Genomic DNA, 27,640 nt, shown 5'->3' with positions numbered 1-27,640 from the left:
ATCTTCTGATTATTGTTACTATGTATTTTGAAATTAAAAACTATATTAAATATAAAAATGTGATTTTTTAATAAAAGTTATTTTAAAAAATAAATGTGAAATTGATACTAACAGAAAATTTTAACACGAATATTTTATGGCATCATTAATAATTCAATTTTAACAAAATTTGATAAAAATTCAACATAATTAAACAATTCAATAATATACATAGTACAAAATGTGAAATTTAATTCAATAAATAAATAGTAGACATAAATTTAAAAAAAAATCATGGGGGAAGTAAAAGTTTTGGGGGAAAACAAGAGGAAAAAAAATTGGTTTGGAGAAAGTAAAAGTTTTAGGAGAAAATAAAAAAAGAGTTTTGGAGGTTTGGAGAGAAGTAAATTTTTTTGGAGAAAGTAAAAGGGTTTAAGGGGGGATTTGGGGGAAGGGAAGTAAAAGAGTTTGGTATTTGGTTTATTTGAATTCGAAAATTCAACTCAATTCAAACTTGAAATTTGAAAAAAAATCGAGTTGATTTGAATAATTCAGTTGAATCATATTTTGCTCACCCCTAGTGGAATTAAAGAAATATGTTGTTTTTTTTAATATTTAAATAAGTATGTTGTTTTTTTTATATTTACCAGGATACAAAAGTGAAAACACATCCTGCAGGGCATGCTTTCAACCACGTAAGTTGAAAATGCATTTTCACTTGACAATTTAACTTTTTTGATTAAATGGTTAAATGTTAATGTTTTTGTTTTTAAGTCCCAGGTTCAATTCCTCTTGTACTCACATTTGTATTTTTTTTATTTCATTTTGTTTTAAGCTCTTTTTTTTTTAATTTTTAATTAATATTTTAAGACATTAGTTTCTTTAGTTAGATGGTTAGATAATTATAATTTTATCTTTGAGTCTCAAGTTTGATTTCTCTTATAAGCATTATGTATTTTTTATTTCATGTTGTTCCAAGTTCTTTTAATTAATGTTTATAATTAATAAAAATATTGTTTTTAAGTTTTTTTAATTAATAACTCTTTTATTTATAAAATCAAATAATAAAGATGTAATTATTTTTGTAAAACATCAACTAATTCTTTAGATATATTTTTCTTTATATATAATATTTATATGTCTTATATTATAAAATCAAATAATTATTTTAAATATGTAAAATATTTCAAATATCATTGATTTTTCATTTACATTGTGGGTATGATATTTCAAATATTTTTATATATGAAATATTTCAATTAATTATTTCAAATAAAAATACAAAAATATATAATATGTCAATTTACTACACTCATGATATGGATTAAAAAATAAATATTACACATATAAAAATTAAATTTACTAAAAAATAATATTTGCAATAATTATTTGATTTTATAAATAAAAGATTTATTAATTAAAAAGATGAATTAAAAAACAATTGAAAACAATATATTTATTAATTATAAATATTAGTTAAAAAAAACTTGAAACAATATGAAATAAAAAAAATACATATTAAAATGCTTATAAGAGGAGTTGAACCTAGAATTCAAATATGAAATCACAATTATAAAAACATTAATTAAAAATAAAAAAATCTTTAAACAATATGAAATAAAAAAAATACAAATGTGAATAGGATAAGAATCGAACTCAAGATTCAATGACAAAAACACCAACATTTAACCACTTGACCAAAGAAGTTAAATTATTAAATTTTAGTAAAAACGCATTCTATAAGACACGATTTTCACTTTCTCTCCAACATCATCATATCCCAATAAATATAAAACAACAACAACACATTTCTTTAATTCCACCTCATTTTGACCCTTTTTATTCATAACCCCTTATTAGTTAGTTTTATATTATATATAAATATGTAAGTAATATTTTTGCAAATATCTTAGTAGACAAATAAATCTCAAATTTGGCTAAATAGGTCATATATGTCAAAAAAAAGTTTATTGGTTAAATAAGTTGATTTTTTTAAAATTTTAGAGAAATAGGCTGTTTTGGAGAGAGTGGCGGAAAACGCATAAGTTGTATTTTCTGACTTTTTAAATATAATTGGTTTGTTTGATTAGATGGTTAATTATTAATGGGTTTGTAAGTCTCAAGTTTGATTCTTTTCCTACTCATATTTATATTTTTTAATTCATTTTGTTTTAAGCTTTTTATATTTTTAAGTAATGTTTTTAACATATTAGTTCATTTGGTTAAATGGTTAAATTTATCGTTGAGACCCAAGTTCAAATCCCCTTTTCTAAATACATTTGTAATTTTTATTTCATGTTATTTTAAGATTATTATCATTATTATTAATTATAAATATATTATTTAAAAAATTATTTTTAACTAACAACTCTTTTATTCATAAAGTTAAATAATCATTAAAAATATGATTATTTTTAGTAAATATAATTTTTATATGTGTAATATTTATTTTTCAATCCATATCATCAGTGTAGTAAATTTTAGTATTATATATTTTTGTGTGTATTGAAAATATTTCACATATAAACATAATGATATTTGACATAATTAATTGAAATATTTCACATATAAAAATATTTGAAATATCATACCCGCAATGTAGATGAAAAACAATGATATTTGAAATATTTTACATATAAAAATAATAATTATATTTGAAATAATTATTTCATTTTATAATATTAGAAATAACTATACACATGAAGAAAATAAATATTTGACATAAATATTATACATAAAAATATATATAAAATTAGTTGATGTTTATATTATATATAAAGGAGTTATTAATTTTAAATATTTTTAACAAAATGATATATGTAATATATATTCGAATTATTAATTAAAAAGTGGAATTAAAAATAAAAAAATTAAAAATAATATATTTATTAATTAAAAATAAAAAAAGTTTGAAACAACTTAAAATAAAAATTACAAATATATTTAGAAGTAGGAAATTGAATATGAGTCTCAAAGATAAAATCATTATTATTTAAATATTTAACTAAAAATATTGATATATTAAAAATATATTAATTAAAAATATAAAAAATTTAAAACAAAACAAAATAAAACAAAAAATATAAATATGAAACAAAATAAAATAAATATAAGTAGAAAAATAATCAAACCTGAAAATAAAAATGACAAAACAACTATCACTTAGGGCCAGTTCTTTGCCCCGGTTGAAAAGCACTTTTACACTCAAAAGTGCTTTTTGGGTGAAAAGCAATGAAGAATATACATAATTTGGGGCCAGTGGAGTAACTTTTTTAAAGCACTTTCCAAAAGATGAAAAAGCAGAAAATTTCTACTTTTCCGGCAAAAAAGTGTTTCTAAGCTGCTCATTTACTTTTTTAGCCACACCCACAAACTGCTCTCATCTCTTCTCTCATCGCTGCTTCTTTGATCCTCTGCTGCTTCTTTGATCCTTTGCTGGTGCTGGTTCTCTGTTCTTTTGCTACTGCTGGTGCTGGTTATTTGTTCCCCTATCGGTTATTTGTTCCTCTACTGGTGCTAGTTCTTTGTTCCTCTGCTGGTGCTTTGTTCCTCTTCTCCACCACCGGTGAGTTTATCTTTTTTTCATAGGATGAGTTTTGTTGCCTGAACTTTTATGCATGATGAAATAGATGATATTGGCTGCTTAGATAATTAACAAAACAAATGATGTTAGCATAGGGTTTCTGGAATCAAAACCCAAGCTGAAATTTAACCCTTTCTTTGTTTTGGCATGCTTTATTTATTTGGGGGGTTATAATCCATGCATTCATCCTAACAAAAACTAAAAACATTGAGTTGAAATAGAAAACCTGTTTCTCTGGCTCTGTGTCTCTCTCTATCCGTATCAATCAGTTCTGAAAACCCGGATTCGATATTCTACCACTCCCACCAAATACAGCAATCCCTTAATACAATCTTTGAGTTCCTGTATAACAACAGACCAATCAAGGTGGTAAAGCACAAACCTTCACAAAGGAAACAGTTTCAAGTTCAAGCTAAAAAGGCAAAAACCAGTCAATAAATTAATTAGAGCCTAGACTTCAGTCATTCTAATATACCAAAGTCCAAATCAATGTGACACAAAAAACACTTAAAAAGCATAATAGCTATATCTAACAGATTTTGTTTTCAGCAACAGGTTATTGCATTCGTATAATCTAATACTTACATTAGCTCTCCAAGCATTTTCTCAACAACCAAATAAAACTTTCAGCAACTTCTAAATTACGATTCAGAAATAAAATCTTGAATTAAGACAAAAAAAAAGATATTCTAATATGGTTGCCTCGTACAGAAAGAACAGATCAGATCCACTAACAGGAAATCAAATCCCTAATAAAATACTCATCGATAGAGATTTAGAAATATAATGAAACAAATTAGATATAAATAAAAAATAAGAAAAATAATAATTGAATAATCAAAACTGAAAATTACCATTATCAAGTATTAGAATTTTTGCTAGTTAGCAGTGGAGAAGATGAAGGGAAATGGCAAACCTCATCTCTACGCCGTTGTTACCTTCAGCAGCAAAGTGGAAAGATCCTTAATAATAGTTGAAACTCATTCTGTAACAAAAATCTAAAAGCAGACCATCAATTCTACAAGAAAAACAAACAAAATTTAACAAATTTCAGATCATAAAAGAAGAACATACAGTATTGAAAGACTTTACAGTTTACATACGTATGTAGTACACGTATATATACGTGTCTATATATACACGAGGACTTTAAACTCACCTGTGAAATTGAAGTGATTCAGATTTGGGATTTTGTTGATGTGATGTGGTTTCAATGGAGAAAAATCTCAAAATTGGGATGTTTGTTTGTTCAAGCTAAGTCCCAAGCAATCTGATTTAGGTAAAAGAAGGGGGGAAATAAGAAAAAGAAGAAGATAGCAATTAGGTAAAAGAAGGGGACAAAAAGAAAAAGAAGAAAATAGCAATTAGGTAAAAGAAGGGGACAAAAAGAAAAAGAAGAAGATAGCAATTAGGTAAAAGAAGGGGAAAAAATGAAAAAGAAGAAGATAGCAATTGATAAAAGGAGGAGGCGTGAGAGAATAAAAGAACTTAGAACATCTTTTGACTGAATAATTATTTTAGTATCTATTAGTTGTTTTACGTTTTTCTTTTCTTAATTCTAGTGAAAAAGAGAAGTTCACTTCAAATTGAATTTTAAAAAATTAATTAGTATAAATTGCCCTCTATTTTGCTTCTTATCAATAGAAGTCCCTTTTTTTTAGGAATAAAAAGGATACTATGAATTACATTGCTCGGGACTACAATCCCACCTACATCATTCCATAGTAATGCCCATGCACCTGGAATTGGGCACTAGTGAATTTGAAACTGTGTAGCTCCCCATTTTACTATATAGCAACCTCGCACAAATGTTCTTGATGAGCGACTAGGCATGGCTATAATAATAATCTTAAAGGAACTATTTTTAATTACATAAATATTAATTAAAAACTTGTGCCTATAAATGTTCATCAAGAGTAATTTTAGCCCTTAATTCTTGTGATTTTTTTTTTCATTTTTTAATGATGGTAATGATAAAGTTATATCATTTTATTAATCAATTTTGCCTATTACTTCATTATTATCATTATTATTGTTATTTGTTCATGTATATAGTTAAAATTTTGATACACATGTAAACATATATACTTATGTGACATTTGATTTTCTTGATTGTTTTACTGGCTGAAATGAATTTGTTCGTATACGCAATAGATGAGTACTTCGGCTGTTGAAGTTAGTGATGAAAAAGTAAAAGCAATGTGGGATAAGAGATTGACAGAAATATTTTGTGATATTTGTATTAAAGAGATATTGAAAGGCAATAGGCCTGGTACTCATTTCACAAGAGATGGATGGTTGAAAATAATGACAAACTTTGAGAAAGAAACGGGTAAGGGTTTTTCACAAAGACAACTTAAAAATAGGTGGGATGCCCTAAAAAAGAATGGAAAGCTTGGAAGAAACTTAAAGGCGAAGATACTGGTTTAGGGTAGAATCCTATAAAAAGAACCGTTGATGCATCGGATGAATGGTGGGAGAGTAGGCTCCAGGTACATTAATAATTCTAAATTTTTTTTTCTTATTTATGATGTTATTGATAATTACTGTTATTAAACTATCATTTTATATGTAGGTTGTGCCTGAAGCTAAAAAATTTAGAACATCGGGTATTGATCCTGAATTCGAAGGGAAGTTGGACCAAATGTTCATGGGGATAGTTGCAACAGGTGATAAAGCATGGGCACCTTCTTCTGGTACACTCCTTACTGATTTTTTCGAGGATGTTAACAACGAAATACCTGAAGAGAATGAAGAAGAAAATATGAAAAATGATGTTCACATTTCAAATGATGTTCAGATTTCAAGTGATGTTCACATTTCAAATGATGTTCAAATTGATGGAACCAGTCAAAAAAGAAAAAACCCTGAGATGTCAAGTTCACATTTTAAAACTGGAAGAAAGAAATCCTCAAAGCAAATTGGAGGGGCTGCAAGATTGTCCAGTCAAATAGAAAAATTATGCAATGCAGCTGACAATATGAGTCAAGCCACATCTAGTTTGACTCCTATTATGGATCCATTTGGTATTCCACAAGCAGTTAAAATGCTTGACAGCATGTCAGAAGAAGTTCTAGAAGCTAGTCCGCTATATTTTTTCGCACTTAGATTATTGGTCAATAAGGACAAGCGGATTATGTTTTTATCAATTAATCCCAAGATTAGAGCTTTGTGGCTTAAGACAGAAATGGAGGATAGTTGAAAATTTTCTGATCTTTTAGGGTTCAAAGATATCTATTATGTGACTAAACAACAATGCTAAACTAGTTTTATTAACAGTTATTTATGTTTGGTTTTTGGATATTGAATTATGTTCTACTTATTTATGTGTAATCTAGTTTTATTAAAAGTTGTTTATGTTTGGTCTTTAGATATTGAATTTATATTTTACTTATTTTTACTAAATTAGTTTTATCGATAGTTGTTTATATGTGATTTTTGATATAAAATTTATTCACAGGTGATGAGTATAGCCCAAGATTATAGTGGTGATGAAAGTGACGGTGAAAGGGAAAAGAAAGAGATTTTACAACGCATGGAATGTTTTAACCGATTATTTGTTGTTGCATCTTCTTCCGTGCAATTATATTACGAGAAGTATATATTGAGGCAACCGTGCATGGATTCAAAACAATCAGGTGAGACATGGATTCGAGAGATCCTTGACGGTCACGGATCACGTTGTATGATTAATTTTAGGATGTCTAAAATGATATTCACAAGTTTGCTGAGAGTTTTGGAGACAAGATACAACTTGCAAACTTCAAGAAACATATATTCTACTGAAATGTTGGGAATTTTTTTATACATCTTGGGCACCGGTGCAAAAGTTTCCCAATGTCGAGAAAGATTTCAAAGGTCTGGATCAACAATAAGTTGACACTTTGCAGTTGTGCTTGAGAAAGTTTCAAGGATGGCCACTGATCTAATTGCACCCGAAGATCCTTTTTTTAGCTCAATACCCGAACAAATACGTAATGATTCTATATATATGCCGCATTTTAAGGTTAAAATTTAATTTTATATTATTATATTTTAATATATTTGTTCGACTAAAAATATGCACGAGATTAATATTATTATTTGTTCAGGATTGCATAGGTGCAATTGATGGTACACACATTGCGGCTATTCTTCCACCAAATGAACAAATTCCCTATATTGGAAGAAAAGGTATCCCGACTCAAAATGTTATGGCAGTATGTGATTTTAATATGTGTTTCACATTTGTCATGGCTGGATGGGAAGGATCGGCACATGACAGTAGAGTATTTCTTGATACAATTCGAGATCCAAAATACAAATTTCCGCACCCTCCAAATGGTTAGATATTTTACTTATATGTGATTTTTTAAATAATAAAGTATAAGTTCTTTAATTGATAATTTTTATTTGAAAAAAATCTTGAATTAATTGTTTGTTATATTATGACTTGTAGGAAAATATTATCTTGTTGATTCTGGGTATCCTCAAATGAAAGGTTATCTTGGACCATATAGAGGTCAGCGATATCATTTACCTGACTTCCGTAGAGGTAGACCGGTATCTGGTAAAGAAAAGGTATTCAATCATTCACATTCATCATTACGTAGTGTGATTGAACGACCTTTTGGTGTTTTGAAAAAAAAATGGGCCATTTTAAGGGATATGTCAAGTTATAGTTTTGAAAAGGAAACGATGATCGTTGTTGCTACAATGACGATACACAATTTTATTCGAAAACATGTCGGTCAAAATGATGCAGATTTTATGGAATACGAAGATATTAACTCGGCATATGAGAATAATATTGATTCAGAAAATGCGCATGGTCGAGAAAGTGATGATGATGACGACGACGACGATGATAGTGATGATGACGACGAATCAAACAATTTTAGTGGTTTTGAAATGGAATTAACAAGAGATGCTATAGCTTTCAGTTTAATGAATTCACTTTAAATTGTAAATGCTATTGTAAAATTTTTAGTATTTATATTTGATATATAAATATTATCATTTTTTAAAACTTCAATCCAAATATATGTAATATTTTAATTTGTTAGTTTTATGTTTTCTATGTTATGTTTACATATAATATGAGTTATATATTCAAATACATTTTAAAATAAAATAATACAAATGTGTTAAAAGCATTAATTAAAAATAAAATTTTTTTTATAATAATACAATTGTGTCAATATCTAATTACAAATATTTAATTATTATATTTAAATATAGTTTATATATTCTAATTAAATTTAATAAATAAATAATTTTAATTACTTAGAAATATTTAAAATTAATATTATATATTAAAATATTAATAATAAGTTATAATAAATTTTTTTGATATTTTTACTAAAATATCATAATATTAACTAATTTGAATATTATTTAAATACATATTTGTTACTTTATAATATCATGTCTAAAATGGATATTTTATTCTTCAAAAGTACTTTTTAACAACAATACCAAACACTCAAAATTTTAAAAAGCACCTCTCAAAAGCACTTCTCAAAAGTACTTTTTCACAACACTTCTCAAAAACACTTTTCAAAAGCAACTAAAAACTGGCCCTTGATCAGTTAACCGCACTATTTCATCCTCTTTCTGAAAACGACTTGACAATAATCTTTTATTTTTGCATAAATAATCTTTTATTTTTCTAAATTCATCCAACCCCTGCATCTAACTCCATTTTTTTAAAAACATATTCCAGGTCGGAAGTCGAATTCGGATATATGTATATACTTTGCATACATAGAATTTTCGAGAAATTTCTAAAACAAAATTCTCTAGTGTTCTTGTTCTCTTTGTATTTCGTCATTCTATTTTCTCGTTCTTCTTCTCTGTTTCTTATTATCTCAAACTACTATCTAATTTCGGTTTGACCCTTTATCAATTTCCCTCGTTCGGTCACATAACTATTCTATGAAGATTGCTGAAAAAACCAGAAGATGAAAAAATATGGCACCCAAGCGAACCAAAAGAAAGTCTCCATCCCCCGATCCACAAGGAATGTTCGCCGGTATGACGGTTTTCTTAATCGAAGATGGCGTCCAGTCTCTTCGTTTACAGGTCTCTTCACTCTCTATTCCCATTACCATAACATCCCATTTACTTGGCACCATTATTTTATTGTTTTCTTGCGGTGAATTCTAGATTTGGAAGCAAAAGCTGGTACAAATGGGAGCTAAGGTTGAGACTCAGTTGTCCGAAAAAGTCAGTCATGTTTTTGCTATCAGCTCAGATGCTCTTTTTCACCACGTCGATGACGACCGATTGGCTCGCTTCAAAGGGGTCAGTACTCTTTCTCATCTTTTAATTTGATAGTATTTCAAAGATATCATGGAAAATTCCTTGTTATTGCTAACTTCTGTAAAAATTATATTAACTTTTGCCTTTGCTTGGGGAAAATTGCAACCTTTCTTTTGATTAAGAATCACCTTTTTTTTTCTTTTTAATTTGCTAATATTGCATTTGGTAAAATGTGTCACAAAGAAGGAATTTGGATTCTTTAAATTGATAAAGAACATGTGATTATTACTTTAATGGTTATTTTAAAAATTCATGAATTCTTTAGGTTGTGTTTGGGAATTTTGATTTCAAAAGAAAAAAAAAAGATTTGATAAGTAGTGTAGATTGTATAATAAAACACGTGCAAATGTAACATTAATGATGAATTTTCAAATTTATATATTTAGTTTAGCAGTGTACTTGAAACATTTACAGATATTTGTGAATTTGAAATTCTTATGTGTATGCTTCTAATGTATAACCATATTGAATCTTAACTAATATACACATATTGTATGTATTTCACTCCCGCAAAGTATATAACAAAGGAAATTGAAATCCAAATTTTGGAGTTCATTTTTAGAAAAAAACAACATTGTGGTGTATTTGAAGAACTTACAGGCATTTGTGAATTTGAATTTATTAACTTAATCATATTATACCGTTTAAATATATAGGAATATTGAACTTTAGCTAAATTGTATATAGTAACATTTAATTCTCACAATTTATATAGCAAACAAAATCCAAGTTTACTCTTTCACATCCTTCTTCCAAATTACATAATTATCATTTGAATAATTACTTTTGAATGAGTTGTACACATGTTGAAGTTTATTCCTAAGGTGCTTACATGAAGTATAAGCTGTTTTGCAACAACTACTTGTTGCAGCATGTTCTTTTGTATCAGTGGTTGGAGGAAAGCTTGGCAGCTGGTGAAAAGGTTTCTGAGGATTTCTACATTCTGAAAGTGGATCCTGAAGGGTTCGATATATTTGACAAGAGTTTGAAGGCTAAACTAGCCAACAGGAATTCTTCCAGCTATGATGAACATTCACATTGCAAAAGAATCAAATCCTCACATGAGGAGAAAAAACAAACTAATGAAGAAAAGAAAGGGGATATAGAAACTAACTCTGTATCTTGGGCATCAAATACTGAGCCCCACTTTCCCAGCTCCCTAACTAACAGTCCTGAAATCTCTAGTACTCAAGATAAGGATGTGAGTTCCCTGTTCCGTTGTTAGTGCAGATGGAAATTGCCTATTGTGACCATTCTTTTTTTTTCTTTTTTTCTTTTCTGCTTAATGCAATTAATAGCCTTAAAAATTAGCCTCTTAACAGCAAGGTGTATGCTTTTAAGTTTCATGTTTTCATCCTTGTAAAATTATACTGTGCTTGGTAATTAGGTTGGCATGCAAATGTCTTTTCAGTACAGTCCGCCAGATTTAAACAAGGGCATTACAGAGATATTTGGGAAACTTGTCAACATATATAGAGGTCAGACTTGGTTTTGCTTCACATGTACGCCACATGTTATTTTTGAGGATCTAATATGTGATGGTTAATTTCTACCAAAAGCGCTGGGTGATGACCGAAGATCATTTAGCTACTACAAGGCTATTGCAGTTGTTGAGAAGTTGCCCTTTAAAGTTGAAAGTGCAGATCAGGTAAAAGATCTGCCTGGAATTGGAAAGTCAATGCAAGATCATGTAAGTGTACATGTTTGGGGTTCAAAATTTTGGTTGCAGCATTTGTTGCCCAGTTTGGTTGACTTGTTTTAATTTTCATATTTAAACTTTTCCTTGTAAGGACAGTAATTTAGGACAGGGCATAGTGTAGATTACCAGAAAATGTTCTTTCTAAGCGATTTTCAAACACATATAGACCTTTTAGTCTTCTAAAATTTATCCAGGCCATTGGAATATTATGCAGATTCAGGAGATAGTGACTACCGGAAAGTTATCAAAGTTGGAGCAATTTGAAACTGATGAGAAGGTAAGATAAAAAGTTCTTTTTTGATTGAATTTAGACTAAATTTCTTTTTCTTTCTTTGGACTTATTTTTACAAAAGAAGTCTTCTTTACAAGGATTGACTTGCATGTATATCTGGTGGTAAATTTTATGGAAAGGAAGTGCCTTCTAATATTTATTTACCTTTCAACATTTTCTTTTCAATCTTTTGCAGGTAAAGACAATAACTTTATTTGGTGAAGTTTGGGGAATTGGTCCAGCTACAGCCCTAAAATTATATGAGAAAGGACATCGTACATTAGATGATTTGAAGAATGAAGATTCTTTAACAAATGCTCAAGTGATAGGATTGAAATATTTTGATGATATTAAGACAAGGATCCCACGGCATGAGGTCTGACTATATGTTCCTGCCAAGTGTTTTCCTGACAGAATTTTCAGGTTTATCCCATATTTTTATGGAAATATTTGATGTGTTTTCATGTTGAACAGGCTCAAGAGATGGAATTAGTTTTACAGAAAGTAGCAGAAGATATCATACCTGGGGTGAGCACTCAAATTTTAGATTGAACTATGATGCTTTAGACTTTGAATACAGTGAAGCTATGTCCTGTCGGTAGAAAAGTTATTTGATGATGTGCCACTATGTATTGTACATATATAATGTTTTGCCTCACAAATGCAACTGATATCTTCCTTTTCTACTTTTGTTTTCCCTCTATGCAAGAAAGGGATTGATGAAATTAGAGACGAATACTCTAATATATTGAGGAAAAACTCACTCAAAACTATGTTTTTCTCGGAAATATATATAGGAAGCATTGAATCATGTAAGAAAAGAATACCTCTAATTAGAATCTCTAAAAATCAACTATAATCCCTAAAGATTAGCAATTCAATGTTGTCAAATAAATCAAAGATTCTCAACACTCCCCCTTAAGTTGGTGCATAGATATCTCGCATGCCGAACTTGCAAAGAAGATTATGATAAGTCTTATAGCTAAGCCCTTTAGTAAAAACATCAACCAACCGTTTTTGGGATGTTAGATAAGATAGACTTAAGACACCACTAGCTATTTTTTCCTTGATAAACTGGTGATCTATTTTGATGTGCTTTGTCCTATCGTGCTGCATTGGATTTTGAGCTATTTTGATGGCTACTTTGTTGAAACAGTACAAGGTTGATCCATTTTCGTTCAACAACTTTAGATCTTCCAATACCCTTTTGTAGCCATAAAAGCTCACAAACATCTTGAGCCATGGCCCTATATTCAGCCACTGCACTTGATTGAGCAACAACACTTTTTTTTTTTCTCCTCCAAGTGACTAAGTTTCCTCCCACAAGAGTACAAGAACCTATTGTAGACCTTCAGTCATTAAGAGAGCCAGTCCAACCTGCATCTGTAAATACTTCTATCTTGAGAAGACTATTTTTGGAGAAGAGAAGACCTTTGCCTGGTGCAGACTTTCATATACACACCTTCCCTTAAGTATCTTTATCCTGTAATCTTGGAGGAACTTTCATATACACTTTTTCTTCCAGGTCTTCATGTAAGAAGACATTCTTTACATCAAACTGCTGTAAGTCTCAATCTAGATTTGCTGCACATGATAAAAGGATTCTAATCGTGTTCAATTTAGCAATCGAAGCAAATATTTCTTGATAATCCACTCCATATGTTTGAGTGAATCCTTGTGCTACTAATCTGACTTTGGGTCTTTCAATTAAACCTTTAGCCTTATACTTGATAGTAAAAACCCATTTGTAGCCAACTATGTTCTGCCCCTCAGGAGGATTAACTAGTTCTCACGTCTCATGTTTTTGCTAAAACTCGAATTTTTTCAATCATAGCCTTTTTCCATCTTAGATCAGTGATAGTTTCTCTCCTATCTTGTGGAATAAATATAGAGAACAAGGACAAAGTAAAAGATCTATAGGATGGGGATAAGGAATCATAAGAGATAAAGTCAGAGATAGGATGTAAAGTGCAAGTTCTAACACTTTTTCGTTGGGCTATTGATAATTCTAAATTAGTAGAAAATTCAGGTAAAGAAGACTTACCTGACAATGAAGAGTCATGGCACAGAGTAGATTGTATGATGACATCTTCTTTCTTGCCATTTCTAGTGTATGTCCTTAAATCAGGCCTATTCAACAACCTTCCACTAGTCTTCTCTTGAACCAAAGTTTCTGCTGGAACTAAATGCTCCCTCGAAAGAGTAACAGAGAAAAGTGTCTTCTCTTCATTTTCAATAACCTCTCCCTGAAGAGATGGTTGTGATGAAGAAAAGTAGTATTCATCCTAACGAAATGTTACATCTATATTTACATAATACTTTTTAGATGGTGGATTACAACCTTTTTGTGTGGGAGAGTATCTAGTTTGCTCCCTTGTCAAAGATGGACAAAGCAAATACAACCAAAGACTTTCGGTGAAACCGGATAATCTGTTTTGCCCTGTAAGATTTCTATGAGACTTAAAATCAAGGACTCCAAGAGACATCTGATTAATGAATTAAGCAGCAACTAAAATCGCATCCCCCCAGTAAGGCTTTAGGAGGTTCATAGTGAGCATAAGTGATCTAGCAACCACCAAAAGATGCCGATTTTTCCTTTCGACAACACCATGCACTTGTATCGGGACAACTGGTCTGTTGTAGAATCCCATATGATCCTAATAATCATTAAAGTTATACTCGGTTCCATTATCAGTTTGCAAAATCTTAACCTTAGCATCAAACCAACGAGTACTAGATAAAGAAGTAAGGCGAGTAGGGCCCCAAACATCAGAATTAATAATCTCAAAAGGAACAGTACTTATATTATTACATAAATGATAACTATTTCTTGTATGTTTAGCAAACTCACATGCATCACAAAGTAAAGAATCCATCTGAGTTCTTGAAAATAAAGTAGGAAACATCTCGGCAAGAACAGTAAATGATTGATGTCCTAACCGCGTATGCCACTGAATTATCTCTCAGTTGACATCTTTATTCTCTCCAAATAAGGTTTGAGACATACTGGACGATCGATCTAGAAGATATAAGCCATCACACAATCTACCACTACCAACTGTCTTGTGACACCCCTAATTTGACCCTAGTCGGAAAGCGGTTTCGGGACCGCTAAACCGAGTAACCAAATTATTTGAACATGATATTTATTGTCTAAAATAAATGTGTGAAAATTTTAAGCTTCGATTTAGTAAATTTCATGTGAATTTAGTCAATAGGACTTATGTGTGACATTTTTGAAATGAGATAGATCAAAACATAAGGACTTATTAGTGCATGTTGAAAAAGGGGGGACTTGCATGTCAATTTTCCTCCCCATCTAGTAGTGGCCGGCCATGACATTAGGATGGATAAAGGGTGATGGGCAAAACATGTCATAGACATGTTGTGTTGGTGCATCATGGGAGGAAACAATAAAATAAAGAGCATGGGCAATAAAATATTAGTGTTAGTAGGATGAGAAACAAAAAAAAAAGAAAGGATATGTGTGATTGTCCCCCCTTGCCGTGAGTTGAAGGAAAGAAAAACAAAAAAAAAAGTGTTCATCTTTTGGTTCATCATTGGCCAAAAATTTTAAGGAGGAAGGAAGAAGAAAGATTGAAGAGGTTCGGCCATGCATGTAACTAGGCTAAGGTATGTTTGATGATGTTCCATGAGATGCATGCATGTTTTAGTTGTTAGCTTGAGTTCTACCTAGCCCATGGTCTAAATCTTGCTATGTGATGGAAATGACACTCGGCCATGCATGCATCATTCTTGCTTGGTGTTGATGTTGTGTTGGTGAGATATCAAGTTATTTTTGTGACCAAGTTGAGATTTGAATTTTTGGAATGAGTAAGGTTTTCGGTTATGTTGTTTTGTATGAGTAATGGATTGTTGAGTTCATGCTATTATGAATAAAATTGATTAAGAGAGGCTTGAGATAATTAAATATGCATGTTGGTGGTAAGATGAGCATTCGGTTTTTATCATGGAAGCATAGGAAGCTTATTAAAGTTAAATTTTAGAAAAGTTAAATGTGTGTGTGCTTGTGCTAGTGCCGAATGTGCCTAGGGTGATTTAGCATTGAGTTTGGTGTTATATGAATTGAGTTTTATGGTTTTGGATTTTTAAATGTTGATAAATACTTTGAATAATATATATGTGGCTTTGAAATGTGAAACTCAGCCAAGTGGTTATAAGCATGATTTTAGAGATTCAATGATATTCGGCCGATTTGAATAATTCATAGCACCCCAAGCAAATTAGTTTTAGATGTTAATAAATATTGAAATTATTTAAAAGCATATTACCGAATGTGATTTTAGTCAATGATTCGGTTATGAGTGCTGATTTGTTTTATAATTAGCCGAATGTGTATATGTATACTATGAGATAGTTTAGCTTAAAGAAAATTAAGGTGCTCGGAAGGTGATTGTCGTGGATAGTTTAAGTAATGAAATTTAATTTCTGTTATGTAAAGTGACGACATTGCTGTTTGCAAATTTGAAGTTAAAATTGTTGATTGAGCATCAAGAGCTTATGGAAACAAAGTCGGATCGTGGAAAAAGAGAAATTGGTCGAATAGTCGGAATTGACGTACATTAGCGATCGAGGTAAGTTTTAAGTATTAAAGCTTATAATGTGATTGAGTATGATATGTTAAGCACATATTAAAAGAATCATAACTCTATTGTAAATTTTTATGCATATAGCCTAATGGCTATTATGAAGTATAGGTAAGTTATTGATATGATATGTTGCCAAATGGATATGATATTATGAAGTGCTAAAAGGATATGTCAGAAGAATAAAATTGTGATAAACCTGCTCAGGACAGCAGCAGTAACATGAATTTAGAAAATCACCATAAATTTATGGATTTGAATTAGAGGCTGAATGAGACATGAAATTAAAGCTTAATGAGTCTAGTTTCTTATAAAAGAAACCGTGTAAGCAAAGGGATTTCCGATAATGAGATACTTAAAGTTGTGTGAGACAGCGCAGAATGGCACTGTAATCCTCTGTTTTGTTTTTAGAAAATCATTATAAATTGTACAAAAATGGTTATAAGATAAAATTTATATGCTTAGACTCCTTAATGAGTCTAATTTCAAATGAAATCAAATACAACACACTTTGAATTCTGTAAAATGAGAAATCTGATTCGTAGTGAAGAGTGGTCAGATTAGTCAAACAGTTAAACAGGGGAAACTTTAAGAAAAATCTAGTATTGATTGGCCAAACCTAAAATTCTGGAAATTTTATGGATGGAAGATATATGAGTCTATATTCAGGAAAAATTAACGGAAAGTGATTTGGAGTTTTGTAGCTCCAGTTATAAATGATTTAGTGACTATTGCTCAGGAAAAACAGCTTGTGTTGAATTTGAGATTGTGTTGTAAACCTTGATAAACTTGTTCTAGTTGCTCATAAGCTATCGATTAAACCCGTACGTAAATTCTAAATTGTGATATTGGAAAATGATAGATGTAGATTCAGCCAAGGAAGTGTATATATGTGATAAGGCCTAATGGCCGATGTGATGAATGTGAAAGTGTATATGTGTGATAAGGCCTAATAGTCGATGTGATGAATGTGAAAGTGTATATATGTGATAAGGCCTAATGGCCGATGTGATGAATGTGAAAGTGTATATATATGTGATAAGGCCTAATGGCCGATGTGATGAATGTGAAAGTGTATATGTGTGATAAGGCCTAATGGCCGATGTGATGAATGTGAAAGTGTATATGTGTGATAAGGCCTAATAGCCGATGTGATGAATGTGAAAGTGTATATATGTAATAAGGCCTAATGGCCGATGTGATGAATGTGAAAGTGTATATATGTGATAAGGCCTAATGGCCGATGTGATGAATGTGAAAGTGTATATATGTGATAGGGCCGAGTGGCCAACGTGATGGATGTGAAAGTGCATAAATGTGATAAGTCCCGAAGGGCATTTGTGTCAGTACTATATCTGGATTAAAACCCCGCAGGCTTTATGCGAGAATATTATCACTGATTAATGTCCGTAAGCTTCGTGCTCGTACTATATCCGAGCTCTAAAGACCCGATGACTACGTGTGAGAATTTTATCCGGGTAAGACCCGATAACTTCGTGTGGAGATTATGTCCGGGTAAGACTTCGTAATAAGAATTGATTATAAATATATTCAATGCGAAAGGTTAAACAGGTATGTACTCCAAGTTTATATGTGAGCTTGATTTGCACTAAATCATAAGGTAGTTATGTGATGCATACGAGAGCAATCTATGAGACTATTCCTATGATTATGTGACATCGGATCAGTGTGAGAGGTGATGTGAAATCATACGATATATCTATGTCACATGAGCTCACTTTTATGTGAAAGTTTATCTGCCTATTGTATATGATGAGATGTGCATATTCGGTAAAGGGATGGTATGCCCGAAGGAAGAGTGAAATAAAAATACGAACAACTATGTTATAATTTGATTGTTATCTGTTGACACTGCTTAAAACTTACTAAGCATTGTAATGCTTACTCCGTTTACTCTGTTTTCTCTGTTTTATAGATCTCATTGCGAAGCTACAGGCTCGGGGATCGTCAGCAACTAGTCACACTATCACTATCCACTATTTGGTACTGCTATGTTTTGGATTATCTTATGGCATGTATAAAATAGACTAGTGGCGGAAGAATATTTTGGTTAATGTATATAGCAATGCGAAAATGGCTTATATATGTTTGAGCATAATGTTATAATCATTTGGTATGGAATGGTTAATCACTATCATAATTTGTGCTATTTATGCTAAAAGGGCTAGTTGAATCATGGAAACTATGAAATAGGTAAAGTCTACCTTAAAGGCAGATGCTGGCAGCAGCAGTGATGTAGATTTGGAAAATCACTAAAAATAGTAGGATTGGAATTAAATAATGAATAAATTATTTAAACGAACCTTGATGAATCTATTTTCATAGGAAAGTAACGAAACGATCATATGGACAGTATGTTAAGAGATATTCAGGTTCTCGTGAGACAGGGCCAGAACGGTTTCTGGATTCCCTGTTCCGACTTTGGAAATTCATTATAAATTAACCAGAGATAATTAGGAGTCATGCCATACATGTATAGATTTCTCTCTGAGTCTAGTTTCTATAGAAACAAACGGCATCAGTATTGAAGCTCTTTGCAGGGAGATATCCAAGTCGTAATGCGCAAAGGTCAGTGTAGTCGATCCCTGTAACATGGGAGACTTTGACTAATAAACTGTACTAATTGGCCCGACCAAAAATTCTAGAAAAAAATATGTAGATGGGCATATGAGTCTAGTTTCAGGGAAAAATTACGAAATTGATTTTCGAGTTGTGAAACTCAAGATATGATTTTTAAGGTGACAGTGTCGCAGTTAGCCAACTGCCTGGAAAATTTTAAAATGGACTGCGATAGTAAGCGAATTTAGTCTGTGAACCCCTCGTGTCCGACTCTGGCAACGGTCTCGGGTACGGGGTGTTACAACTGTCTTCCCTGTCTGGAGGTCCAGAAACACACAATGATCAGGAAAGAATTCAAGTTTACAATTTGTGGCTTTAGTGATAGTACTAACAAATAAAAGGTTAACAAAAAATTTAGGGACATGGAGGACGGAGGATAAAGTGATATTGGGAGTGCAAACAACAGAATCTGTTCCAGATACGAAGGTAAGGGAGTCAACGACTATTCACATACTATTTTTATATGGATAAGTAGTATAGTTAAATAAGTTTTTGTTTGACCCTGTCATATGTCTATTCGCACACTATTTTTAGATGAACAAGTAGTATAGTTAAAGTGATATGTCTATTCATACACTATTTTTAGATGGACTAGTATAGTTAAATAAACTTTTGTTTGACCTTGTCATATGTTTATTCTCACCGGAATTAATAATCTAAAATTTAGAAGTAGATGGTGCATTTGAAATAATACTTGATTCGGCATGATTCGACTTAGCACCTGAGGTAGAGTCCAATTGAGACTAGATGTCGGAGATGTTGAATCTCCTCCAAGGTAAAACTTCCAGTATTAGTGGACTTGTCCTCTATTGTCACAAAGTTTGACAAATTTTCCTGAGACCGAGAATTACTCCCTCACTTTCCACCACGACCTTGAGTGGGGCGACCATGTAACTTCGAGCACAAATCTTTAGAGTGCCGAGGCTTACTCCAGTAGTCACATGTCAAGTGATCCTTGTTTGATTTACCACTCGATGGACCATCCTAGTTAGCAATGAGATCAACTTTCTCATTAGGTGGATTATAGAGCATAACAGCACACCGACTCTCCTTCTATTGTACATAGGAGTATGCCTCCTGGAGAGAAGGGAACGGAGTTTTGCCAAGAACTTGAACCCGAATATGATCATACTCAGTATTCAACCTAGCCAAGAAATAAAAAACGTGTTCCTCCATCTTTTGAAATTTCTTGGCATCACTGGTACAAGTTGCCTGAAAAATTTAATAATAATCAAGTTCCTCCCACAAGCCACTTAATTCAGCAAAATATTGAGAAATCGTTAGCTCCTCTGTTTTGTACCATGGACTTTATTACAAATCTAAAAAATTTGCGCATCATTCCTAATACGAGAGTAGGTGAGAGTAGCAACATTCCAAATCTTTTCCGTAATATCAAACAACAAATAAGTTTTGGAAATATGAGATTGCATAGAGTTGATAAGCCATGCCACAGCAAGAAAGTTTGCTGAATCCTATTGACTAAAAGTTGAATCAATGAGTTCAGGTTTCAATGTGGTGCCGGTGATGTATCCCTACAATCCACGAGCCTTGATAAACAAGTAGGACCTTGACCAAGCAAGGTAATTATGTCCATCAAGCTTAACAGGACTAATTTGCAATGAGGGATTATTGGTTGGAATCACAAGCTTCTTGTCTTTCAACATAATGCTGAAAAAATTAACTAATACCAAAAAAAAATCTGCTTGGAAAAATTATAACAGAAACCACTCATAAAAACACAAAAGAGATCCCACACAAAAAAAAACTTAGCTGAAATACACCACCAATTAGAGGAGAATGACTGGAAGGGAGCAAAAAAAACAAGTAGGACCTTGACCAAGCAAGGTAATTATGTCCATCAAGCTTAACAGGACTAATTTGCAATGAGTGATTATTGGTTGGAATCACAAGCTTCTTGTCTTTCAACATAATGCTGAAAAAATTAACTAATACCCAAAAAAAAATCTGCTTGGAAAAATTATAACAAAAACCACTCATAAAAACACAAAAGAGATCCCACACAAAAAAAAACTTTGTTGAAATACACCACCAACTAGAGGAGAATGACCGGAAGGGAGCAAAGAGCACTGTGATGATGTTGGAAAAAAACACGGTGGCAACAGGTGAAGGCCACGCGCGGCACGTGAAACAAAGATGCAGAAGCTTGTGACGGCGTGTGAGGCCCATGCGCGGGTCTTCTGGTCACTGGACTTCAGGGATTCGCTGGTGAGTGGATGCCAACTCAATGGTAGGGGCTGTGAGAGAAAATTAAGGCTAGGGTGGAAAGTACCAATTTAGTGTTTCTATGGTTTTTGGAACGAACTTTGAAAATGAAAATCAGGAGAAAAATTTATCCCAAAAAACGGATAAAAAATCTGATAGCATGATGAAACTAGAGGTGAATACTATATATTAAGGAAAAACTCACTCAAAACTATGTATTTCTTAAAAATATGTACATATATATATACATGAAGCATTGAATCATGTAAGGGAAGAATATCTCTAATTAGAATCTCTAAAAATCAGTTATAATTCCTAAAGATTCGCTATTCAATGCTGTCAAATAAATCAAAGATTCTCAACAGGGCTACTGCAAAAAAATTGTTATGAAATTAATCATAAATGCTTTATATATTGGTGCTTTGACCATTATATGTTAATTGAGAAATAAAGTTATTTGGTCAATTATTCATTTTGTGTTATAATTAGGGATATACTTGAACTGTCAAATCGATACATCGCCCAGCTCAAAGTTGGCTGATCCAAAATCTTGAGACTTTAAATTTGGCTCGAGCTTGACTGAGCTTCATTTGTCTTGCTTGAACCCCACTTGCAATTTACTTGAGCCACTGAAGCTCAACTTGTTTGTGTTTGGTAAATTGTAAATACGTACACTGGACACTATTTTTGTACATGAGGAGCCTGACTTGTTTACACCCATAATTATAATGGTGCAGTTGCCTACTACTTGAATTATTTTAAAAATTCTAAGGTACACTTAAGCTTGTCGCTTAGCCATAAGAGATTCATAAGGCATGAAACATTTAATTAAATTGTACTTCAGCAGTATCGTTTCTTGTACTGAAACCTAGTGTGTTCATGAAATAAGCCTGCAACAGCATATTAAATCAACTTTACTTTTGGAGTTTTTAGTTTACACATGAAAGGGAATGCTAGTATATGCTAATCAAACTCTGGGAAAAGCAGCCTCTGTTGGCGTGTGTTGTGGTCCCACAATCAGCACAAGCATCTAATCTATTAGGGAACTGTATAAATATAAGAATTGACCTTTATTGCAAGCTCAGAAAGGAAAAAACTTGAGAGGAGGCTATTGGATTAAATCCCATTCCCTCAGTCTGGATCAACTTGTTGATGGTAGAATGAACTATGTTCTTTAATCAAAAAGGTAAGGGAATTCTAGTGGGTTGTAGGATTTCCTTTGATGCGTCATGGGATTGGATTTTAGGAATAGGGTTCTACTAGGACTAAATTGCAAGCAGATATTATTGTTGTTTAATGGTATTTGCACCTACTGGAATCTGTTTTTAGAATAATATATGCTGTTATTTGACTTTATATGTATCAAGATGTATATTTCACAGCCTTACCTTAAGCAGCAATCTTCATGTGATTAGACATTATGTCATTGGCTTAACAATGTCTATGTAAATCCTTACTCTAGTTTTTTCTGATATTTCTCTTGAAGATGGTTGTTGTATGTGGGGGATCATATAGACGTGGAAAAGCTTCCTGTGGAGATTTAGACATTGTAATTACACATCCTGATGGAAAAAGGTTTAAATTCTAATTCCTTCTTTGGCTTCTGTCCTTACTTTTCCTAGTTAATTGATTTTGTTTAAAATCTAATTATTTTACTTATCTGCTTCTAAACTGCATTCTACTAATCATTTTAAAAAGAAAAAGGACAAGTATTACATGTTTTTGTTAACTCTATTAATTAGCTACGAAGTAAAACTTAAGTGGGTTTCTGTTATCTGTATTGCTCACATTGCTGTTGATATAATCACATGATTGTTTTCCTTGGCATCTGGACAACATATTCGTTTGAACGTCGTAAAGTTGTTACCAGTTCCAAATCTCCTGATCCCGGGAATGAGGAATACATTGTGTTAGATGATAATAAATATATAAGTGACCTCCTGGCAAAAGTCAACGCAGCTAAGGATCAAAGTAAAATATTACACTCAAACTCATATTAAAAAGGAAGCTATAGAGGATCCAATGTTTGTGTAGCTTTCCTATTTTCAATTACAACATGTTTACTTTTGGGAGATTATCCTGTTGGAAGAGATGACGCTGTGCAATTATCTACATTACAAATTTTTGCTGAGATTGGATTTGTTGGTAGCCCTGAATCATGCACTGACAGGAATACTCTCCTAGAAGGAGTCCTTAGACAAATTGCAATTGCTTGAGCAAGACAAGAGTGGGAATTGAATATTCTTTCTTGTTACCATTTAATGGAACATCTTACAAAAGATAAGGCAAGTCAACAATTTCTACTATCAAGGACATTTCCTTATAGGGGTTCAATTTCTTCGGTGTTCGCAAAATTGATGATCCAATTGGACTTTTACCTGGACAGACAATTTTGGGTATCAACAAACTCGGGGTTCACCTTTTTCTTCCTGTTCCTGAGGAGTATTTACAACAGCTAAATTAAGAGAATTGATGCAGTTTGGCAGCAGCAATGCTGCTGCATTTTCAAGATGTGAGTTGCTGGTGTTCTTCGTGTATTCCAATTAAACAGGGGGAAGACATTTGTATTGCTCTTCAAGCGGATATAAATGATGCCATGTACATCATTACTCAAAATCTCGGGTTGTTGCTAATGGCTCTGTAAATGGAGATGTTTTGAGCTATTTTAAGCCTCCTAGTCTAGAATTGTACAAGAAACGCATGCAAGATTTATCAAAAGCTGTTGAAGAATCTCAAAAGAACACTAATCAATTGTTTGGTGAAGTGCGCAAGAAGCATAAACAAGAGTAAAGAACACAAGAATAAAAGTTTTCTCGTTCGAATTAAGTTTTCCATCCTGGGGAGATAATGTATGAGCTTTTAATTTTTATATTATGTTATTTGTCTTATATTATGGACAGCTAGGATTATACGATATCTATAGGGTTTAAATTCAGGGCTAAGATTATTAGTTATTTTAAGGTTTAATTAGGAATAAAACTTTAATTGCAAGAAAGCTTAGTAACTTGCAAGAAAGTCTAGTATAATAAATTGGAAGCTTTACAACCAAGAACATTATTATTCTTATTTTTGTTTCTTTGAATTATAGAGAGAAACTAGAGATGTTCTCTATAATGCTATGTTTTCTGGAGTTCCAACTTTTTACATTTTTCAGTCTTAATTCTATTGACCATGTTTTCTCCTGCAACCAGATCAGGAAGGCTCCATGTTAATAAATTATCTAGTGGTTTAGGCAAGATTATTATTATCCTATTAAGAAGTGGAATGGCTTTCTACGTATGATTTCCGGTCTGTAGCTGCATCCCTGAGTTCAGTTTCCTATGATATTTTCCTGCAAATATATGTTCAAAAGATGTGGTCTGTTTTCATTTCTCCTTTTTCTTCTTAACTCATATATATCAATATGCGTATTACCTGTTGTGGTTTTCCCACTCTCTACCTAACAATTTATGGTATTAGTTGTAACAAATGGGATTAATTGCTTTCTGATTTCAGCCATAAAGGTTTCCTGCAAAATTATGTCAAGCGGTTAAAAGAGATGAAGTTATTAAGGGAAGATTTGATTTTTAGTACCCATAGTGAAGAGGTAAATGTTTTTTCTATTGTTTGTATTTACTCATGCTATACTGATGATGAGGGTGGTCATGCATGATGCGCTAATATGTACTTGTAATTTTAGGCTTGTCACAAGAAACATGCTTCTACTAAGCAAATAGTGGCAAATTATAGTTGCTCCTAGTTGGGTTGTGTAAGGTTACAGAATGATGGCCTTTTATTAGTGTTTAATACCAAGATATTACCTGTTGTTACAAGACTTGCAGAGTCAACAATTTATAGATAGCCAAGTTCAATAACAAGAAGTTAAATGCTTTGTTTGGTATAAAATAAATTGATGAGAAGAAAACCTAAAAGGTGATGCTGAAGATTTTAGACTTGGTACTTTCTATGAAAAATTCAATTGCAAAAGCAAAATTAGCTAACTTGATTCTGTTGAAGACTGAATTTGTAATTCAAGTTGCTTATTTGACTTTTCCGATTGGGTAGCTATTGTTTATTTCTTGATTTTAGTACCAAATACTTGATGTCTGATCTGTAATGTGTTGAATTTTCTTGACTCCTGTTCTAAAGTTTCCCTAATTTGATTGCATTTCACCTTTACTTCTCTATGTTATGAATAGGGTACTGATTCAGGTGTTGATACATATTTTGGTCTTTGCACTTATCCTGGACGAGAGCTCAGGCACCGCATAGACTTTAAGGTAGCTTGTTGATCTTTACACTGTAATCAGAATTATTCATGAAAATGGAAAAAAAAAGAAGGATAAGATGGTTAGTAACAACGATTTCTCTTGCATTTTAGTGAAATGTCATCATTGCTTCCTTATTGAGCATGATTTGCTTAATTCGTGACCTTGTTTTCTCAGGTCATGGAAAACTTCTTTATTTTTATCTTCTTAATAGTCTTATCAAGCCATGTTGAATTTTATGCGTTGGTTATTCTCATGTTATAGTTTGCAAGTTACAGTATAATTCTGTAATTTGCTTGTATGCTATATTTCTACTTTGCAGGCATATCCGAGGGACATATATGCATTTGGACTAATAGCATGGACTGGGAATGATGTGTTAAATAGAAGGTATATTCATTACCAAAAGAATGAACTAGCATGATAATTGGTTTTTGTGGCGTTGGGCATTATCATCATGCTAACATTGCTTGTTTGAACGTCAACATTGGATTGGTGCAATACATTCAAGATATACTATTTATTGGATGTAACATGCCACTTGTTGGTATAATTGTGTTGCTAGCTGATGGATGGTAATTTTATTGTAGCATATATGAGTATTCCTTGTATGGTTTTTGCTGATAGTATGTGATAGTGTTATCAACAAATGCTGTTGAAATAATCTAATTCACTAACATTCCTGGGTGTTTTTTGGTGTCAAAAGTCACTTCCTACCTTTTGTAGCTGAATGTGTCTTATATACTATTAGACTCTCCACCTTACAAGTTTAGTTTTTATAACTGGGTATAGAGCTAATTTACTTCCCGTTCCATTGGATTACCTGCTCTATGCTAATTTCACCTGCCTCTTGTATCTGAGTGAGGCTTATATTGTTATTAGAACCATTTTGTTATTCTTTCTCCCTTGCAAATCTAAACAAACCATGTTTATGTTACTATTCATACAATGGAAGAGATTTCCTGATGGCATTATGGAGGATTAATGAGTTATGGTTCATATGTATTTTCTTTGTTTGTTTCTTGATTGCATCTCTTATTTGCCGTGAACAAGCAGATACATGTAGACACTGACATCGATCCTTCAGTGCAGGTTGAGACTGCTAGCAGAATCTAAAGGATATAGACTTGATGATACAGGTCTGTTTCCAGCTACTCATGGTTCAGGCGGTAAACGGGTAATTTTTCAATTTTGCTGTGTTAATTTAGCTAAGTCTGTGTTCTGTGGATCAATTCCTGTGAATTCATTTGCAGGGTTCAAGAGGTACCGCAAGTCTGAAATTGGAGACAGAAGGAGGTGTTTGATTTTCTGGGATTTCCATGGCTTGAACCTTATGAAAGGAATCTGTAAAGAAGCGTAGTTGCATGAACTTGTGATGCAGGTATGCTGCAAAGCATTTCATCCATAGGAGACAGCAATTCAAGTTTTGCCTTACTGTGGAGGTAGCTGAATGCTGTCCAGTTTGGAGGGTTTTGGTGACAGATTCGTGTCCATCAGCACTCCATTCTTGCTGTCTCGTTTTGTTTCTGCGTCACAGCCTTGTTTGGCAAGACTAAAGCATATTTATGTACATTAATTCCCTTGTAAATGGTAGTACACAATCCAGAAAATGGTTGTTGCTTCTAATTCTCACACAACCAAAAACCCATAATTAGACAGCATTTACGTTCTTTAATCGGTTACCAGGCATGAAAATAAATGAACATTGTTTCAAAAAAAAAAAAAAAATTGGGATGCTTATGTGATGAATTTGTTGTCCGGAAAGGAAGAAGTTAAGGAGCTGCAGGAGGAAACTTCGGACTCAACAAGGACTATGTAGAATTAGAAGTATTTATTAGATCGGATCGGGTTTAAATATGATATTAATCTATTATATGGTTTGGTCTAAAATGTAAATGTCTATTCATTATATAATGATAGTAGAGTCAAAATTTTACATTGGAAATTAAAGTATGAATAGTGAAATTTTAGTAAAGATTAAATTAAGATTTCGTGAAAGATTAAAAGTGTTACCGTTTTAAAAAAAAAAGGATAAATTTTTGCAAAATACTTTTTATGAATGATAAATGGCTATGATTCGATAGGTGG

The 27,640-nt window shown here is 32.1% G+C and overlaps 2 protein-coding genes and 1 long non-coding RNA gene across 16 annotated transcripts; 2 read left to right on the top strand and 1 right to left on the bottom strand.

Annotated features, from left to right (window-relative positions):
- Positions 1 to 3,089: 3,089 nt before the first annotated feature.
- On the bottom strand, positions 3,090 to 5,312 carry LOC107948538 (uncharacterized). 5 transcript variants are annotated; one of them, XR_001697436.2, is made up of 4 exons: positions 4,722 to 5,312; positions 4,417 to 4,580; positions 3,789 to 3,904; positions 3,090 to 3,618 (listed from the first exon to the last, which is right to left on the bottom strand). It is a non-coding gene; the product is annotated as an uncharacterized lncRNA (long non-coding RNA). The 5 variants fall into 5 exon arrangements; XR_001697437.2 differs by having other exon boundaries at positions 4,417 to 4,560; XR_001697439.2 differs by having other exon boundaries at positions 4,417 to 4,547.
- Positions 5,313 to 5,716: 404 nt separating this feature from the next.
- On the top strand, positions 5,717 to 7,775 carry LOC107948537 (uncharacterized). The gene is made up of 4 exons (XM_041086375.1): positions 5,717 to 5,752; positions 5,998 to 6,054; positions 6,138 to 7,536; positions 7,654 to 7,775. Exons 1-3 carry the CDS (start codon positions 5,717 to 5,719, stop codon positions 6,762 to 6,764), a joined length of 720 nt encoding a protein of 239 aa, XP_040942309.1. The 3' UTR covers positions 6,765 to 7,536; positions 7,654 to 7,775.
- Positions 7,776 to 9,214: 1,439 nt separating this feature from the next.
- Positions 9,215 to 27,280, top strand: LOC107948535 (DNA polymerase lambda). 10 transcript variants are annotated; one of them, XR_001697433.2, is made up of 14 exons: positions 9,215 to 9,625; positions 9,710 to 9,847; positions 10,737 to 11,066; positions 11,253 to 11,343; positions 11,425 to 11,555; positions 11,779 to 11,841; positions 12,032 to 12,211; positions 12,310 to 12,363; positions 22,792 to 22,880; positions 24,801 to 24,891; positions 25,484 to 25,564; positions 25,831 to 25,942; positions 26,645 to 26,691; positions 26,806 to 26,903. XR_001697433.2 is itself a non-coding variant. In XM_016883120.2 (14 exons), the coding sequence occupies exons 1-14, from the start codon at positions 9,515 to 9,517 to the stop codon at positions 26,910 to 26,912; spliced, it is 1,557 nt and encodes a 518-aa protein (XP_016738609.1). In that variant the 5' UTR covers positions 9,215 to 9,514; the 3' UTR covers positions 26,913 to 27,280. The 10 variants fall into 10 exon arrangements, 6 of the variants coding, with proteins under 6 accessions (XP_016738609.1, XP_016738607.1, XP_016738610.1 ...); XR_001697432.2 differs by having other exon boundaries at positions 26,645 to 26,729; XR_005909129.1 differs by having other exon boundaries at positions 26,640 to 26,691.
- The last annotated feature ends 360 nt before the right edge of the window (positions 27,281 to 27,640 follow it).

This window comes from Gossypium hirsutum, chromosome D01, assembly GCF_007990345.1.
Source record: "Gossypium hirsutum isolate 1008001.06 chromosome D01, Gossypium_hirsutum_v2.1, whole genome shotgun sequence".
Taxonomy (NCBI): Eukaryota; Viridiplantae; Streptophyta; class Magnoliopsida; order Malvales; family Malvaceae; genus Gossypium; species Gossypium hirsutum.
Note: the sequence above shows the minus strand (reverse complement) of the source record. Positions and strands in the feature narration are given on the sequence as shown.